The following is an 18,513-nucleotide window of genomic DNA, read 5'->3' on the forward strand; positions in this document are numbered from 1 at the left end:
CCCCTTCCCCCTCCTACAGCCCAGACCCCGAATTAGAAACCCTCAAAAATGAGTATTTTCCACCCAAAATCCCGTTTCCAGCTGTATTTTTTCTGCCGTGGTTTCCCCAGGAGCATCATCGCCAGCTCCATCCCTACTTGGAAAACAAGAGTGGGACACCCTTATCCCTGAGTTCTCCTGGCACAGACTTCACCCAATCCCGATTTTCCAACTTCTCCTGACGGGAACCTGCCCTCACCCGGCTCCTGCCTTTCCCAAAACGACTCCCACCCACCTGGAGCCCAACCTGGCCCAAAGAACCACAGCCCACCCACGGGCCCCAGCAGCACCCTGCAATTAAAGTTATTTCAGAGCCAGAGCCACGTTCCTGCCCTGGAAAGGGCTGGATCCCAAAAGGAAGCTCCGTGTCCCTGGGGACCATCTGGGAGGGGGGGATTAATTACCCCCAGAGCTAAAAAGGTCCTCGAGAGAGGCCAGGTCTGTGCAGCTTCCACTGCTGCGCCTCCCCAGGGATCGAGGATCAGCACAAGTTCTCTCGTGGCTCATCCCAAGCGCTCCCAGGGGGATTTTCCATGGCATTTTGGGCTTTGCAGAGTCACACCAGCCCCACAGCAGGGTTTTGACTCTTGACAAAAATCATTTGCCCTGCTGCTTTGGGAATTCAGTTTCTCAGGCAAGGAGAGCCCAGCTGGATTCCTCCCTCCAGGCAGCTCCTGCCATTAATGGGAATAATCTGACGGGGTCCTTGCTCCAGCTTTGGGTCTGCAGCTTCCAGGGATTCACCTGGGAACTGAGGGTTTCTCCTCTAAGAGGAGCATAAAACCCTTTCAAATAATCCAAATTAATTTGAGGAGCCACAGGACGAAAAGGAGAGGGTGGTGGGAAATTTCATTGTGATGTGGAGAAAACCTGGAGAAAATCACAAGAAAACCTTGAGAAAATCCATTTTCAGTGAAATAAAGGCCCCAGTTCTACCCAGGGCTGGAAGCAGCTCCAATATCCACATGGATGGAGAATCCAAGGTCAAAGCTGCGGATCCAGAGAAAGAAGTTGTGGGATTTGTCTTGGAAAATGGTTCCAGGGGCGCTGGGGACGTGCGGGTTTGTCATGGGTAAATCCATTAATGTGGTTCTGCTTTGGGGAAGAAAATTCACTCCTGACTTTTCTGTGCTGCCAAAGAGGAGAATGTTGGAGCTGGAGATCCCAATTCTTCCCAATCCCTGGAATTAGAGGAGAACCTGGCTCTCCATTTCAACACAAGTTTTCTCAAACAGGAGATGCCAAATCCACTTTAGGAGAAACTTACAAAATTGAAAAGCCTGAGATGAGATTTTTCCAGAAGAAAAAAGGGATTTGAAGATGATCCGTGATTTGTGCCTCAATTTCCCCACTGCTGCAGTGAAATCCTTTGGGAAACACATTGGATAGCACTGATGGAAGTGCCATAAAACTCTCAAATTACTGTTAATGAATTAAAATAATACTTAGTGGCCCCAAAAACCTTGAGATTCTCCCACCCAACCTTCCAAACTCCCAGAGAAAGCCAATGTGTCTTCCCAAACATCCCTGACTATTTATGGAAGATTCATTTCCACTCTAAGGCAAATTTTGAGAAATTCCCTTTCCCCAGGAGTTGCAGCTCCAGACCCCAGGATAGGATTGGCTTCAATATCCACAGAAATCAGTAACCCAAAACACAGCCAGGATAATCCAAATCTGGGAGTTCATTCCACATGGAGAAGGATGGGGAACGTGGCAGCTGCTCCCAGTCCAAGCCAGCAGGAGGATCCCGGAATCAGCCACAGAATCCCAGGGCTGGAAAAGCTCTCCAAGGCCATCAAGTCCAGCTTGGGAATGTCCAGAGTCTGTCCTGTGGTGCAAATCCATGGATTTCCCATTGGGAAGACACGTCCTACTCCAGATGGGCCAAGACATGGTTCAAATATTCCACGTGTCCGGCTGCATCCGAGGGGAAAATCTCCCGGCACAGGTCACAGGCTGGAGCAGCCTCACAGGTGGGGCTGGGCCTGAGCATCTCCTCCTCCAGCGCCCAGCCTGGAGTCCAGCACGTCTGGCAAGAGAAGAGGGATTTTGGGACAGAGAGACCCCCCAGGAGTGCCCTGGGCCAGCCCCCAACCCAAACCTGACTCCACCTTTTTGTGCCCAAAAAGGACTGGGCTGGAGCTTGGGGGAGCTCAAGCTGCCCCTCAGCCCATCCTCCATAAATCCCCCTGGATTTCCATGTGGCTCCCGAGTCTCCCCCAGCACTTTCCACAAGTCAAACCAGGAGGAAAATTGGCTTTGAGCAGCAAACTGGAGCACTTTTGTCACCTGTCCCTGTGCCATTGTCACTGGAGTGCTCATCGGGCCCTTTGGGGCCTCCCCAGACAGACACAGCCCCACTTCCCCCTTCTCCTTTCAAAACTCCCTCCCAAATACAGCCCAAGATCAGGAATTACCCCCGGGAACACCCAGCCCATGAAGCCATGAAAGGATTTTTAAGGGCTTCATTTAGGAAAAGGAATGAAAGAAAAGGGGTTTGGAATCCCAGGGATCCTGGGTGGGAAGGCCAGGATTGGAGTGAAGGTTCACCAGGAGAGCTCAGGGAGGTCTTCAGAAATCCTTTCAGAATGACAGGAATCATTTGGAATAATTTGGGAATGTGTCCTGGGGTGTGGAGATGTGAGAGAATGAAGGAAATACTTCAGAGCTGCTTAACTGGAAGATTCAAAGGAGGCTTAGAGGTTTCCCTCTAACCAACTGACCTAACTAACTAGTTAATGAACTAACTAACTAACCTAACTGACCTAACTAACTAATTAATGAACTAACTAACTAACCTAACCAACTGACCTACCTAACTAATTAATGAACTAACTAAACTAATTAACCTAACTAACTAATTAATGAACTAACTAACCTAACTAACTGACCTAACTAACCAATTAATGAACTAACTAACCTAACCAACTGACCTACCTAACTAATTAATGAACTAACCTAACTAACTGACCTAACTAACTAATTAATGAACTAACTAACCTAACTGACCTACCTAACTAATTAATGAACTAACTAACTAACTAACCTAACTAACTGACCTAACTAATTAATGAACTGACTAACTAACCTAACTGACCTAACTCCTCCAAGGGATGCCCAAAGCCTCTGTGAGGATCACGGGAGCGATGTCCTGCTGGACAGATGGACCTCAGGAGCTTCCCTGTACCCAATTCCCCTGGGAACCAGAAAATTGAGTGCCCAGAGATTTTTAAGAAAATAACCCCACTCTGCCACACTTCCCATGTGTCCAGGGCTGATGGAGAGGAGGGTGAAGCGTCCCTGGTGCCATGACTCCAGCATGGACCAAATTCCCTGCCAGCCTCCCAAATTACCTTCACAGGCCCTCGGATCTCCACCAGAGCCTCCCCAGGGAGAACCACGTCCCTGGGAGCATCTTCCCTCTCAAGCACTTCTGGGGCTCTGTAGAGATCCAGAAGATTTGGGAAGGAGCCCCCAGCCCCTGGATTTAGTGTCTCCAGCTCCCGAAGGCTGCAGGGGGCTCTTCTTCCTTCCCAGGGGACAGGGAGGATCCAGGTTCTCATCCAGGTGGGCACATCTCCCTTCTCCCCCTCGCTGCTGCCAAAAGCTGCGGCTCCTCCGGTTCCGACGCCATTCCCAGGGCCTGGGGGGAGCCTGTTGGTGGCCTGGGGATGTTCCATGGGACAAGCAGAGCCCTCCAGGGGGGATGTGGAGGATGTCAGAGCCCCTGGGTGGTTTTGGCAGCTCTCAGGTGACCTTTGCCCATCCCCTGGCACCACGTCCTCCGTGCACTGGATAGGCAGCGACACCGGGATGTCTTTGGGAGAGAGCGAGGCAGAGGGGTCATTCCTGGGAATCTGAAGGGGTTTTTTCCCCTTTCCATTGCTCCATTTTCCTGTTGGAAAACCCCTGGGCTGGCAGAGCTCAGCCATCTCCTCTGGAGCCTGGGCCAACAGAGAAAGGACACTGAGGATAACGAGGGAGGGCTGAGGGTTGGAGGAGCATCAGCTTCCTCAGGACACTGGGACATCCCTGTGTCCCCAAACTCCAGGTTCATCCCAGGAAAGGCTTTGGTTTAAGTCCTGGAAGGACACAGCTGGAAAGGAGGAAGCCCCAGGGCAGGGAAGCTGCAGTTTCCCAGCACAGCTTTGTCCAAACCCTCCTGTCCACAAAATTCCCATTTTATGGTTGGGAAAATGGTGCCAGACCCCGTGGGAGCGATGTGAGTGTTTGGGGGGGAGAGGAGAGTATGGAGAGGGGGAATCCTTGGAGAACCAGAGGGTTTCTGGGTGTTTTCTGGGATGTAGATCCTCCCCCACCCTCTCCAGGTGATGGTCCCAGGACCGGGAGTGTCCCCGAGCAGCGACACCCAAAAGCCACGATGGGCTCAGGGCACCTTCCTGCTGGAAGCTCCTTCACCTCACCAGAGGAACTTCCTGAGGGCACCGGGACAAAGGTGGGAATGACCCAAATGTGCAGTCTGGGGACCCCACAGGCCCCACTCACCGAGGACTGGTCCCTTCCTGGCCCTCAGCCTCTGGAGGAGCCTCCCCTGCTCCGAGCACAGCTCCTGCAGCCTGGCCACCTCCCCCCAGAGCTGCAGGAACACCTCCTCCATCTCCATCACTCCAGGGGACAGCAGAGGGAACGGCCACCTGCTAATAGTAATAATTATCACATTAATAATCATCCACTGATGACTGGTGTTATCCACGGGCAGGGAGGAGCTGCCAGGGTCATCCCGAGCTGTGGGATGGGGAGGATCAGGTGCTGCAGGTACCTCCAGATCCCAGCTGCTGCAGGGACTGCACAGAGAGAAGCATTAACAGTTCTCATAATATAGACCAAAAAAAAAAGGGAAGAGGTTCTTCCTAAGAGGAGCCAAGCTGGGTTTTTCCACCTCTCCCCCACAGCTTCCACGAGCTCCAAACAACCTGAAAATCCCATTTAGTAAAAAAAAAATCTACCTGGAAAAAGTTGTATTTCCAACTCAGTACCAAATAATGGAATTCTTTGGGCACGAGAGCAAAAAACTCCCAACTACAAACCCATCCAAGGAATGATGTCCACGGGTGGGGACACAATTCCCTTTTTTTGAGCTGCTCAGCCTCTTCTCCTCCCAAAAATACCCCAGGAAGCACCACCCAGCATCAATTAACCAAATATTGGCATTATGGAGGAAAATTGTGTTCCCCACATTTCTCCCCTCTTTAACAGCTGTATTATAGATTAAACTTGCCAGTTTTCCCATCTTGCACCAATTATTACCGGGAGAAAAGATAATAAATAAACCCAAAGCTGGGCACAAATCTGCAAACAATCTGCAAAGGGGATGTGGAGGGTTGGTGAGATCTTCATGCAAATCATCCTGGCTTCCTGTCAGCTCCTCCAGGTTTGCTCAGCTCAGCGCTGCAAGTTTCAGCTCGGCGTTAAATTTAAACTCTAACTCAGATTAGGGGTTTGGCTGGAAGGTTGGATGGAGCTGCCTCCGACGCTGTGGATTCCCGGGGAGGGAAGAAGAGCAGAAATCCTGAAGGAAATGCACCTGGAGCAAGGAAAACCTCAGAGGCAATGGTAAGGTTTGCTCCCAGCTCAGGGAACTGCAGTGCTCGCCCCACACTGAGAGGAAACTTCACCCTGATTTTGGCTTTTTGGGTTCCTCTACTCCTTAAAAATTCAAAAGTAAACATTTTTCCGCCTCCCCAAGGCAGCCAGCTCCACCTCTAATTCAAGTTTTGTTTTGCCTGCGTTGTCTATAAAGACGCCAATTAATTATTAATTGGAGTGCGACACGGAGCCGTCACTCCCTAACAACCTGGAAAGATTTTGTAATGGATTTTATTCCATCCCTGCTGGGGTTTTTCGGGTCTCGACTCCTTCTCATTTCCCTCAGACTGCTGCCACCAGGAAGAAGCTGCAGGAGATTTTTTTATGTCCCAAAAAAAGCCTCTCCCAAACTGCAATTAAAAGCAGCAATTTGGGAACACAAAACTCATTTTCGGGGTTGGCAGAGCGGCTCCGAGGAGCAGAACCCGGCGCGGGGGGGCCTGGGCCGGTTCAGAGCACCCAAAATCCCATCCCCACCACCCAGCCCGGAGTGGACCCCAAAATCCTTCTATTTCCCCCAAAAGTGATTTACCGTGCTGGGGACCGTGCTGGCGGCCGCGGTGACGAGCTGAGAGTGGCGGCCGCCTGAAAGTCGAGCGCCAGCAAATTCGGGGGAGGGAATTTCCCCTTCGGGTTTTGAGAGAAAAGCGAAACCTCCGAAGGAGGAAACGAAACGGGCGAGAGCGACGGCTCCGAAGTGAACTCGGAAAAGCCCCGGGGGGCTCGTGGAGGCCGAGGGTTGGCTCTAATCTGTGCCTCAGTTTACCCTCACACCTTATTCCAGCTCATTAGAGTTTTAATTTGGGGCTGACGGGTGTTTGTGCCCCAGGGACCTCATCCCCTGTAAGCCAGTTAATATTGCAGCTAATATCTCAATAATCCTGATTAATCCTCGCTCTGCTTCAGCTCAAATCTCCTAAATCCTGCTCGCAGCGCCAGAGCCAAAGGAAACTCCTCTGCTGGGTGATGGAGCCCGCTCGGGCCCGTCCCTCCGGGGCTTTTCCCGCAGCCATCCTGCTTCTCCCATCACGCCCAGTGCCGCTCCTTTACTGGTCCCCATCACACGTGGGGTCCGACCCGTGCGGCTCCGTGTCCCCAGCGCCGGTCCCGGCACACCTGGGCTCACAGCCTGGGACCTCAACAGGTCCCTGAGGTTTCCAGTGTCCCCAGTGCCGGTCCCTTACTGGTCCCCAGCACAGCACCTCCATCTCAGGCGCGGGCCCAGCGGGTGACACCAGGGTCAGGCGCTGTCCCCGGCACGGCCGAGCGGCTCCAGGGCGCGGTGCTTCCCCTGGCAGGTACCTCTAGGACCCGGCGTTTTGGCCGGGCCAGGTGGCTTTAGGACCGCGGCGGCCCCGCCCCGTGCACCTGCACCGGGGGGCGGGGAACGGGAGCGCAGGTGGCCCCGCCCCAGCCGGACGCACCTGCGGCCCCGCAGCCGCTTTGGAGCCGGTGAGAGGGGAGGGGACGGGGGTCCCGCTGCTGAGCCCCCCTCAGCTGTAAGGGGGTCTGGGGGTCCCGGTGCCGAGCTCTTGCCGAGGGAAGGGGGTCCCGGGGTCCCGGTGCGCAGCCCCCGCCCCAGGGAAGGGGGTTCGGTGGTTCCGGGGGTCGTGGTGCGGTGCCCCCCTGTGCGGTAAGGGGGGCTGGGATCCCGCTGTGAAGTTCTTGCCTCAGAGCAGGGGTCCGGGGGTCCCGGTGATCCCGGTGAGGAGCCCCGACCATGGGAAGGGGGTCTAGAGGTCCTGGTGTGGATCCCCCCTCCACGACAGGGGAGACGGGAGGTGAGGGTGGGGAGCCCTCGGTCGGGGGAAGGGGGAGCAGGGTGGGCTCGGTGAGGAGCCCTCCTGGGGGTGGGGAGCTCGGGGGGTCCCGGTGCAGCGGCCCCTCCGTGGAAGGGGGTTCAGGGGGTCCTGGGATAGAGCCCCCTCGGGGCGGGGGTCCGAATGGAGCCCAGCGGCTCCAGGGCAGTGGAAGCACCCGGCCCCCGTCGTCCCCAGGGTCCCCGGCAGGGCAGAGAACCTCACACACTCCCCATGTCCGGGCGCTCCCGTTCTGCACCGCCGGGAGCGGCTCCAGGACCCCCTGGGCTCATCCCTGGGGATGAGGGCAGCGCCTGGACGGGGGCAGCGCGACAGGATCCTGCTTCCCGTGATCTCCCACCCTTTACACTCCCCAGCACTTCCAGTTCCTCCCACTGGAACTGAATCCCACCGGGAGCAATCCCGCTTTCCCCGCTTTCCCCCCACTTCCCGCTCTTGTCTTTTCCCAGCCCCTGCCCCTCCCGATGTCATCGCTGCCACGTGGAGCCGGTGGCCACCTCGCCTTCGGCAGTGTCCGTGTCAATTCACCTGTATTTTATTTATTTTCCTTTATTTCCTCCACGAGTACATCTCTGTTTCTGCCTCTTCCCACCATCCCTCCCTCCCACACCACGGGGGATTCTCCCCGAATTCCTACCGAACCCCTTTTCCCCCTTCTCTGACGCCACTAGGCTCCACTGGATCATTTTGATGTTGTTTTTCCTGGGTGCAGGGCCGGCCCTGTCGCAAGCCGGGATTTTCGGGATGGGCAGGATGGGATGGAGCAGAATCCCCCCGGGAGTTTGCAGGGCAGGTAGCGGAGAGCTCAGGTGCACCAGGAGCTCTCGCTGGACCTTTATCCCAAATCCAGTCCAGTCTTTCGGGGGGGGGGAAGTTTTTATTTGTATTTGGCTTTTTGGCCCTTTTGGGGAAGGGACTGGGGAGGGGTTTGGGGTTGGAGCCCCCCGGGAGCGGCAGCTCCTGCTGTGCACAACCTGTGCCCCCCCGCACACCTCAGTGTCCCTCTGGGGCTAATTAACACCGACACCTAACGAGCTTCGTTAACAACGTGGCAGGAAGGAAGCTCAGAGGGTTGAGGGATTGATGGAAACGGGTTTTTTTCCCCCAAAATCCGTTGCTTTTCCCTCCCCCTCCAGCAAGGCCGTGCAATGAAAACCTCGGTGCTCGGGGGCATCTTGGGGCAGGAATTCCCAGGGAATGTCAGGAGGGGATTGATGGTTTTTCCCCGATTCTGCTCTTTTTGGTGCTGGATGGGGCCGGGCGCCCTTGGCAGTGAAGCGTGGTCCAGCTTTGATCCCGCGGCGCTCAAAGCGGGGACCACGGGGACCCTCCTCCTCCCCAGCACAAACTTCCTCGCCCTTGAAGTTGTGGCAGGTGCCCTTCCCCGCCCCATTTCCAAGGGAATGAAAAGGGGGAAAAAGGAATCAAGGGAAGGGGGGGAACGACGAAGTGGAGGAGGAGGAGATGGCGGTGAATGGATCCCGCCGGGCTCGTCCATGCTCCGGCGGCCGCGGCTCACAAAGAGGAGCTGCGGGAAGTTTGGGGGTGGTGGGAAGCTCAGAGCCTCCGACGGATCCCGGGGCAAATTCGGGAGCTGGCACCGAGCTCCGGTGGCCGCGGCACCGGACACGGCACCGGACACAGAACCTGCTGCTCCAACTCAGCCGAGCCGGGAGCACCCCATGGTCTGCTCGAGTTTCCCTTCGCAGGCAGGAAAATGCCCAGGAAAGGGCTTTTACCCGGCGGCCAAAAATATTTTGACAAATTTTTGGCTCTATTTTAACTTCGGGCAGTGGCAGGGGGAGGCTGCAGCCTCCGGATCTGGCCCAGAAGAAACTTTTGGGGGATCCCGTGTGCTGTGGTGGGGGGTGGCACATCCTCCGGCATTTATTAACCCACACTTTTTGTGGTCTTTTAATTTTGGGAAGCATTTAGGGGCTGGAAGGGCTGGGTGGGAATGAATTTTACAAGTGTCACTAGTGCCAAACTTTATCTATTGCTAGTATTATACTGCTATATTAGTCTTACTAATGTTAGTACTTATATATTACAACATAATTATATTAGTATTATTATATTACTAACATTGCATTGCAATGTTGATACGTTACTCATGTTACTATACAATGTCGATACATTAAGGTATTATATTTCTATTGTATTATTATGTTATTATTTGTTATTAACCTGGTCTAGTGGGAGGTTCCCTGCCCATGGCAGGGGTTTGGACTGGATGACCTTTAAGGTCCTTAACAAAACTATTCCATTATTTGATTGTATTTATATATTCTGGTTTAGGTACAATATAATTTTAATTATATTTTAAATACAGTATATATTCCATATTATATATTATATATTATATATTATATATTACATATTATATATTATATATTATATATTATATCTTCAGTACAATATTTCTATTTTGATATCGAGGGGATGCACTCGGGGCACATCCAGCTCCAGGGAATTAACTGCAGGCGTTTCTCCTTCCCCCAGGTCACTGGAGCAGAGTAGGACATCGTGATGCACCCCGAGCCCCCACACTCCTGAATCCCCCAGCCCAGCCCGGTGAACTCTCCAAAAACCCCCCAAAACCCCAAAATGAGGCTGTTCCGCCGCCGCTACAGCCCCTTGAAGGTGGCCTTGGCTGGCGCCGTCTTCGTCCTGTTCCTCTTCATCCTCCAAAAGGACGTGGGGAGCAAGGAGCCGGGCGAGGAGCCGTGGCTGCGGAACATCGTGCAGGGCAAGGACCAGGTGCTGGACCTGATGCTGGGGGCGGTGCGGGACCTGCGGGACTCGATGCCGCGGCTGCAGATCGGAGCCCCGGAGCCGCCCCCGGAGCCGCTGCCCAGCGCCCGCTCCTGCCTGCCCGGCTCCTACACCGCGGCCGAGCTGCGGCCGCTCATGGAGAGACCCCCGCAGGACCCCGCCAGCCCCGGGGCCGACGGAAAAGCCTTCAAGAAGGATCGCTGGACTCCCGAGGAGACGAAGGAGAAGGAGCGGGGCTATGAGAAGCATTGCTTCAACGCCTTCGCCAGCGACCGCATCTCCCTGCAGCGGGCGCTGGGCCCCGACACCCGCCCCCCCGAGTGAGAGCCCAAAACCCACCCAGCCCTTAAACCTGGCCGCTCACTCCCTTAAATTGCAGAGGAAATTAAAGCAGATTGGGGCCGGGATGTCACCCAGCACCGGCAGGGGATTGAATGGAGACAGAGCTGAAAAAGAAAAGAATCTATTTATTATTATTTCTCCCTAATTTTGGCCCCTTGGGGGCGGGTTTGGTGGCAACAGGCTCTTTGTGTCTCCCTGTACCTGCTCGGTGGCTCCGTCACCTCCCCGCCTTTCCCTCCTCTCCCTCCTTTATTCCAGCGGCTCCAGCGGTCAGACTTTTTCTTTTCTTAGCCAAGTGGAACAGCCTCGGACCCCGCTGGGGTTGGGGGGAGGGATTCGGGGAAACTCCAGAGATTTCCCCACCTGCCCTCGGCCAGGGGCTGCCGGATTAAAGCAGGGCCCCCCCAGCCCTGCCCCAAGGGGGGGTGGGATGGGGGAGACATGGGGGGAATTTGGGATGGAAAAAGCCTTGAAAGGGATGGAGGAATCCAGCCTCCCGCGCTGGCAGGCGATTATCCGTGCTTAGCAGGTGTAGCAGTGACAAAGGGGGGACACGGAGGCCGGGAACAGGACTCACTCAACCAAAATCAATGGGAATCAAAGCTGGGATGAGTCCAGAGGGGCCAGAGCTGCTCCCCCGCTGTGGGGTTTGGGGAGGAGGGGATATCAGGGGGTCACTCCAGTCGTGCTTCCCCCTTCATCCCCCCCATTCTGTCCCCCAGGTGCATTGACCAGAAGTTCAAGCGCTGCCCTCCCCTCCCCACCACCAGCGTGGTCATTGTGTTCCACAACGAGGCCTGGTCCACCCTGCTCCGGACAGTCTACAGCGTCCTGCACTCATCCCCGGCTCGGCTGCTCCGAGAGGTCATCCTGGTGGACGATGCCAGCACGGATGGTGGGTGGGGGCCATGGGGACACAGGGGTCAGAGGGACGCAGGGACCATGGTGGGATGTGGGTCAGAGGGACACAGCAGCCACAGGGAGCTGTGAGGGAGCAATGGGGGAATTTGGTGGCCAGCAGGAGGCAGAATCCATGGCAGGATGTGGGATCAGAAGGACACGGGAGCCCTGGCAGGATGCAAGGGATTCCAAGCCTGGAAGTGGCAGCTCTGAGCCACTTGGAGAAGTGACTGAAGCTTTCAGCATCCCAGGATTTCACACTCACCCCAGAGCACCCCTGGGATTTTCCCTTCCCCAGCACTGCTGTTAACCCAGCCCTGGGGACAAACCAGGTGCCCCACAAACCTCTACCCTCAGCCAGCTGCAACCCTCATTAATTAGTACCCAGAGATAATTAACGCAGGGTTCAGTGTCAGGGCACTGGGAGGAATGGACTCTGCCCTTGTCCCAGATAAATTCTCTCTTTCCACCCACGGGCTTCCGAGGAGCAGGAACCTCAGGGTGCCCCAGGGCTTCCTTGCCCCCAGAACTCGACTCCCACTGTGGCTGGACGTGGGTTGGACTCAGGTTCCCTTCCCAGGATGATTTTCTGGGGGTCCCAGCTCTCACTTGGCCATTTCCAGCTCCTGGCTTGGCTGCACCTGCCAAGAAATCCTGGGATCCTCTGGTGGTGACCCTGTGTCCTCTGTCCCTTCCCTCAGTCACAACTTGGTCCTGGTGACCCTTCAAGTGCAGAATGTGACCTCCCCCCTGTCAGTCCCCCAGTCCCTCTCCAGAGAGGGATAAGACAGAGGGGGCTTAGACCCTCATAAAACTCTTCTTCTTTAGCCAAAAATACACTTTGGTTTGGGGCAAAGGCTCAGGCATCCCTGAACCAAAAACTGCAGGGTCTGAGCAGCAGCGGATGGGATGGGAAATGGGATGGGAAATGGGATGGGAAATGGGATGGGAAATGGGATGGGAAATGGGATGGGATGGGATGGGATGGGATGGGATGGGATGGGATGGGATGGGATGGGATGGGATGGGATGGGATGGGATGGGATGGGATGGGATGGGATGGGATGGGATGGGATGGGATGGGATGGGATGGGAGGCACCAGGGACTGGCACCTGCCTCTCTGATGGACCCAGATGCTCTTCCCACCCTCAGAGTACCTGAAGGAGGAGCTGGATCGCTACGTGGAGCAGCTGCAGATCGTGCGCGTGGTGCGGCAGCAGGAACGCAAGGGACTCATCACGGCGCGGCTGCTGGGGGCCAGCGTGGCGAGCGGGGAGGTGCTGACCTTCCTGGATGCCCACTGTGAGTGCCCACCCTGTGCCACCCGTGTGCCCCCGGGTGCTGTGAGTGGCGCTGTCCCTGTTCCAACCCTGCCCCGTGTCCCAGGCGAGTGTTTCCATGGATGGCTGGAGCCGCTCCTGTCCCGCATCGCCGAGGAGCCCACGGCCGTTGTGAGCCCCGACATTGCCACCATCGACCTCAACACCTTCGAGTTCTCCAAGCCCGTCCAGAATGGGAAGCAGCACAGCCGGGGCAACTTCGACTGGAGCCTGACTTTCGGCTGGGAGGTCGTTCCCGCACGGGAGAGGCAGCGCAGGAAGGATGAGACCTTCCCCATCAAGTGAGCCCAGCACAGAACTCTTTATCCAGCTGGGTTTGCTCTTTTTTCCAACAAATGGGTGTTTTCCTTGGTTTTGGTGCCTCAGGGCGGGTGGTGCTGCCCCTTCCCAGCAGAGTTCTCAGGGAGGTGTGGGGGATCTCAGGGAGTTTGTGCCTGGGCATGGTCAGAGCTGTGGGGATGGTGGAGGACAAATCTCACCGGGGCTTGGGGAGCGCGGGGCCACAACTGACATTGGAATTTGCTCCATCCGCCTTTCGCACCAGCAGAGTCGCCCATTAAGGATTTAATTGCTGTCTGTACCTTCTTCCTCTCGGATACCCGAGTGCCCCCGCACAGAACAAGTCACCTGTGGATCAGGATACGCCAAAATCCTGATTTCCCCCCCACCTCTGTTTTACATGCGGAGAGAGCCTGAGGAGTTTTCCCACCTCTCTGCTGGTGCCCGAGGATAAGCCAGGTGCTCCCGTTGGGAGACACCGGACACCCCGCCTGGCCCCGTCCCCACCCCGGCCGCGGGGCTGGCTTTGTGCACGGGTCACCTGGGAGACGCTCCCGTCCCAATAAAGGCCCCTTTCACCTCCAGCCGGGCACTTGGCTCCCGCCGGTGCCTCGTCTCCAGCAGCTCAGCAAATCCTTGGGGTTTATTATTTTTCCTGAATAAAAGCAAGGTTCTGTTCCAGCCTCAGATGGAAAAGATTAGGGAAATGGGAGGAGGGACTGGGGCACTGAGCTCTGACCGCCCCCTCTTTTTGGTGACAGGTTTTTGGTAACAATATCTTCTTTTCACTTTGAATCCAGCCAGCAGCGAGGCCCCTCCATGTCACACGGTCACCTCTGTCCCCTCCCAGCAGCCAGGCCCATACCGTCCACCAAAGCCACCACGGTTGGATGGAGGGGGATTCTGATTTTGGGGCTGTGATGTCTCAAAAACTCAGATTTCTGCTCTTTTATTTGTTTTTTACCCCTTCTTTGTCCCCCGCAGGTCCCCGACCTTTGCAGGTGGCCTCTTCGCCATCTCCAGGTCCTACTTCGAGCACATTGGCTCCTACGATGACCAGATGGAGATTTGGGGGGGTGAGAACGTGGAAATGTCCTTCAGGGTAAGGACGGGGGGGTCACCTTCAAAGGGCACCTCCAGGGAGCTCCCTGCTGGGGGGCCCTGGGGCTGGACCCCCCACCTCAGGTGTGGCTTCCCCGCAGGTGTGGCAGTGCGGGGGACAGGTCGAGATCATCCCCTGCTCCGTCGTGGGCCACGTGTTCCGCTCCAAGAGCCCCCACACGTTCCCCAAGGGCACCCAGGTGATCTCCCGGAACCAGGTGCGCCTGGCTGAGGTCTGGATGGACGACTACAAGGAGATCTTCTACCGCCGCAACCAGCAAGCCTCCCAGATGGCCAGAGAGGTACTGGACATGCTGGGAGGCTGCTGCTTCTACTGGGAGGGCTGGTCCTGCTGGGAGCTCCACCTGAGCGGGGTGGGGTGGGAAACCACGCACAGGTGGACAGAAGTAGCCAAAAGCCTTTTCTTCTTCTTTCCCCCTCTGGCCAGAATGTTTCCTAGTAGGAAAACATTGGAGTTTATGAATATTTCTTTTTTTTCACACCAAAATTTTGTGCCAAAATACCTCCAAGCTGTTGGTGGAGTCTGTGGGTACCTGCCAGGTGACACCTCCCACTTATCTTGGTGCTGGTCACACCATGAGGAATGATGACAAAGCTGGGGTGACTCCCAGCTCTGAGCCCCAGCTCAGAAAGGGATAAAGGGATTTTGGGGGATTTTCTCTACTGTTTTCTGAAGTGAGTTTCATTCTCTCCTGTGACGTTGTCGATAGAAGACATTTGGTGACATCACAGAGCGGCGCAGGCTGCGGGAGAGGCTGCACTGCAGGAACTTCACCTGGTACCTGCAGAATGTCTACCCTGAGATGTTTGTGCCCGACCTGACCCCCACGTTCTACGGAGCAGTGAGTGCCAGGATGGCCGGAGTACCCAGGGGGCTCGGTCCTGGGCTGGGAATAGAGAAGAGGGGAAGTGCCCAAAGGTTGGGTTTGGGGGTTCTGCATTAATCCGAGAGGGAGAGGGGGTTGGTGCTGCCACGTCTGTCACTGCCCACTGTGTCTGTCTGTCACCTCATCTGTCACTGGCTGGCAGGGCTGGTTTGGGCTCTGGCTAAGCTGGAATCCAGCAGAGCTGATTTGGGGTGAGTTTCAGAGTGGGGAACCCACGGGGATGTGGATTTGGGTTAAACTCGGGGGAAGACCTGAAAACTTCTTGAGCCCCAAACACCATCCTGGCACAGGGAGAGCTGGAAGAACAGAGGTGGGGGGAGGATGTGGAGCTCCAGCTCCACCCTGGAGGAATCTGGGGATATGCAGGACTCCATCTCCAGCCACCCATGCACAGGGAAGCAGAGACAGGCAGGATGTGGAGGGCTGACTCTGTCCCTGGGGGAGCTGGGGACAGCGGGACACGGAGCTCTGGCCGCATCCCCGAGGAACTGAGGACAGGCAGCATGAGGGGCTCCAGCTCCATCTCTGAGGATGGAGTTGTCAGAAAAGCCTTTTCTCCCAAGCTGGGTGTTGGATCCTGAGTCTGCCCCTCCTCAGCCAGGGCGAGGTGACAGCAGCCGGCAGGGCCAGGTGACAGCCCAGTGTCAGCTGGGCCAGGTGCTGGCTCCCATCCAGCTTTTAATTCACCTTTATTTCCTGAAACCTCAGCCCGGGCGGCTTCCCCTCTGCTCCACGTGCCGGAGGCGATGGCTCGGGCGTTTCTCATGTCCTGGAAAGGACACGGGACCCGGACCCGGCGCTGCGTGCCGGGATCGTGTTTGCGCAGCGATAACCCAGAGCTCTGCAGAGCCAAACCCGAGGCGGGTCCTAGCCCGGCTCCTCTGAGCCCTTCTTTCCTCCTCTCTCCCCACCGTTTTCCTCACTCCTGCCCCTTTTTCCCCGTCCCGGCCTTTTTCCCCCCTCTTGTCCCCACCTCATCCCCATTCCCATTGCCTTTCCCTGCCCTTTTCTCCCCATCCCTTTTTTCCCCCTCTTTTCTCTCCCTCATTTTTCTCCCCGCTCTTTTTCCTACCACCACCTCTTTTTCTCCCAAACACTTCTCTTCCCTCCACACCCCAGATAAAAAACGAAGGCACCAAGAGCTGCCTGGACGTTGGGGAGAACAACCACGGTGGGAAACCTCTCATCATGTACCCCTGCCATGGGCTGGGGGGAAACCAGGTGGGCTCCCCAGAGGTCCCCCATCATTTCCCCCTCTGCTCGCCCCGGTTTTCCCCCGGGGGCAGCTCCCGGGGTGCAGCAGTGATGGCCCCGCTCGGCTTTTCCCGCAGTACTTTGAGTACACGAGCCAGCGGGAGCTGCGCCACAACATCGGCAAGGAGCTGTGCCTGCGGGGGGCTGCGGCTGCTGCCGAGCTGGGCGAGTGCCAGTTCCGAGGGAAGCCCGGCCGGGTGCCCCCCAGCGAGGAGTGGGACCTGGCGCAGGTGAGGAGACCCCTCCACCCCGGGAATCACCCCGGGCACGGCGGCATCGTGCCCGTCACGGTGCTGCTCCTCCGGGGCTGTTTCCCCTCGGCCGCGGGCCGTGCTCACCCCGCGCTCTCTCATTGATCTCCGGGGTTGTTTCTCGGCAGAACCGGCTGATCAAGAACTTGGCCTCGGGGATGTGTCTGACGGCCCGGGGGAAGCACCCGGCCCTGGCTCCCTGCGACCTCACGGACCCGCACCAGCTCTGGTCCTTTACCTAAAAGGGAGGCGAGCCCCCGGCCGGCCCCGGCCACGCTCAGGAAACCAGGATCCAAAAAACTTCCTTCTTCGCTTTAATTTAAGAAGTGAAAGCCTTAAATATGCTGCATTTCGTGGTTGCCTTGAACTGAATCCCGTACCTTTGGGAGCCGGGCGCTGCCGGGGGCACCCCACGGACCCCGAAACGCCGCGGTCGTGGCGAGGACGCTCCTGCGGATTCTCCTCGGAAGCCGCTGCTCGTCCTCCCCCTCCCGGCTCCAGCCAGAGACTTTTCAGTTCATATCGGGCATTAAAAATGTGGATGCGCCTCCCCAGATGTGGAATCCGGGCGGGAAAACCCGGCGAGGAGGAAGATGGTGACCGCGGGGCTCCTCCCGTCCAGAGGCGATCGTGGCTTGCGGTGGCCCCTGGCGGGCAATGGGAGAAGTTGGGATCTGTGCCTTAGGAATCGCGTTGGATTTGGAGGGGGGAAGGAAGTTAGATTTTTTTTTTTTGTTTTTATTGTTATTATTAAAAGATGATGATTCCTTGGTGCGATTCTGCTTGTGCTGAGCAGGAGGAGTTTTCCCTTGGTGGCACCACAGAATTCTTCTGAAGAAGGTCCTGGGTACCACATCTATTCTGTTCTGGATATTTTGTCTATCCCAACACCTGTAGCTGCCACTTTTGTTGCCATTTCATTTATCTGGGGGGGGGGGGGGGGGGGGGGGAGGGGGGGTGGAATCCTCCTGGACAGGAACAACCTGTCCTAGACACAGAACCACAAATAAAGAGATGATTTATTTTACACAAATCCTGTCTTTGACCCTTCTGCATTCCCACACGCCTCTCACTTGATATCCCTCCCTCTTCTTGTTCTAGAAACTCCCTATTTAGAGCAAAATGAGTTGACAGCTCTTAGTGCTACAACTGGGGGATCAGTTTTGGATTGAGGTGTCCCTGTGTAGGGCGGAGCTGTTGCTGCTGTCCCTCACCCCGTGCCCTTGGTGCTGACAGAACGAGCATGGCGTTATTTGGAGATTGTGTTCCTGTCAAGTCTCATGTTTTCCTTGGAGATAAGGGCAGAACTGCAGCAGGTGCTTTTTATTGCCTTCAATTTTGTTGCCCTGGGTGACCCCATGACCCCCGTGGGCCCAAAAGCTGTTTGCCAGTGCCTGTGCCTCGAGAGCCGGGGTTCCCCCCAAAAACAGCCTCAGGGTGGAGTTCAGGGGGTAAAAAAGGGACACAGCTTTGGCCAAAACTCCAGGCTTTGTTTCAAACCATGCTGCTGCTGCTTCATTTTGCCCCAAGCTCAGGTCCCGGGGAGGCCGAGCCCCGGCCCTGCTCCAGCGCTGCCTGTGCTGGGGGCTTGGGCAGGGGGTGAAGGTCGTGCCCTGTTTGTGCCTCGATTTCCCCATCCCAGCGCCCACGCGGCTCCGTTCAGGTGTTGGATCGAGCTCTTGGAGCCACCCCCCAAATCAAGGCCACGGAGAGCTGCAGCCAAGGCCTTCTCGAGACTCGTGCCACCGCTCTGGAACTCGGGAACAGGAGGTGCCGGCGCAGCAGGGCAGCGTCTCCCTGCGATCCGGAGCCGAGGGACGCTCGGGGTGTCCCTGGGCTGCCCCGGCCTCGGCGCTGTGTGTGCTCGGGCAGAGGGGCCAAGGCCGCTGGCCG

General features: G+C 56.5%; 2 protein-coding genes across 3 annotated transcripts; one reads left to right on the forward strand and one right to left on the reverse strand.

Moving 5' to 3' along the window:
- Nucleotides 1-1,015: 1,015 nt before the first annotated feature.
- LOC131590931 (uncharacterized) lies at nucleotides 1,016-6,389 on the reverse strand. Its single transcript, XM_058861339.1, has 4 exons — nucleotides 6,182-6,389; nucleotides 4,549-4,697; nucleotides 3,396-3,859; nucleotides 1,016-2,071 (listed from the first exon to the last, which is right to left on the reverse strand). The coding sequence occupies exons 2-4, from the start codon at nucleotides 4,664-4,666 to the stop codon at nucleotides 1,913-1,915; spliced, it is 741 nt and encodes a 246-aa protein (XP_058717322.1). The 5' UTR covers nucleotides 4,667-4,697; nucleotides 6,182-6,389; the 3' UTR covers nucleotides 1,016-1,912.
- Nucleotides 5,466-17,006, forward strand: GALNT6 (polypeptide N-acetylgalactosaminyltransferase 6). Of its 2 annotated transcripts, none has more exons than XM_058861337.1 (11): nucleotides 5,466-5,616; nucleotides 9,972-10,564; nucleotides 11,309-11,481; nucleotides 12,640-12,789; nucleotides 12,874-13,108; nucleotides 14,091-14,208; nucleotides 14,309-14,509; nucleotides 14,939-15,070; nucleotides 16,235-16,336; nucleotides 16,447-16,599; nucleotides 16,749-17,006. In XM_058861337.1, exons 2-11 carry the CDS (start codon nucleotides 10,077-10,079, stop codon nucleotides 16,860-16,862), a joined length of 1,866 nt encoding a protein of 621 aa, XP_058717320.1. In that variant the 5' UTR covers nucleotides 5,466-5,616; nucleotides 9,972-10,076; the 3' UTR covers nucleotides 16,863-17,006. The 2 variants fall into 2 exon arrangements, with proteins under 2 accessions (XP_058717320.1, XP_058717321.1); XM_058861338.1 differs by lacking the exon at nucleotides 5,466-5,616 and adding an exon at nucleotides 7,055-7,101.
- Nucleotides 17,007-18,513: the final 1,507 nt, after the last annotated feature.

Source organism: Poecile atricapillus, chromosome 35 (genome assembly GCF_030490865.1).
Source record: "Poecile atricapillus isolate bPoeAtr1 chromosome 35, bPoeAtr1.hap1, whole genome shotgun sequence".
In the NCBI taxonomy this organism is placed as follows: domain Eukaryota; kingdom Metazoa; phylum Chordata; class Aves; order Passeriformes; family Paridae; genus Poecile; species Poecile atricapillus.

Coding starts and splice junctions, on each gene's coding strand:
- GALNT6 (XM_058861337.1), top strand. CDS start 10,077: ATGAGGCTGTTCCGCCGCCGCTACAGCCCCTTGAAGGTGGCCTTGGCT. Junction 12,790..12,873: donor GACCTTCCTGGATGCCCACT/GTGAGTGCCCAC, acceptor CCCGTGTCCCAG/GCGAGTGTTTCCATGGATGG. Junction 13,109..14,090: donor GATGAGACCTTCCCCATCAA/GTGAGCCCAGCA, acceptor TGTCCCCCGCAG/GTCCCCGACCTTTGCAGGTG.
- LOC131590931 (XM_058861339.1), bottom strand. CDS start 4,666: ATGGAGATGGAGGAGGTGTTCCTGCAGCTCTGGGGGGAGGTGGCCAGG. Junction 3,860..4,548: donor CAGGAAGGGACCAGTCCTCG/GTGAGTGGGGCC, acceptor TCTCTCCCAAAG/ACATCCCGGTGTCGCTGCCT. Junction 2,072..3,395: donor AGATCCGAGGGCCTGTGAAG/GTAATTTGGGAG, acceptor TTCTCTTGCCAG/ACGTGCTGGACTCCAGGCTG.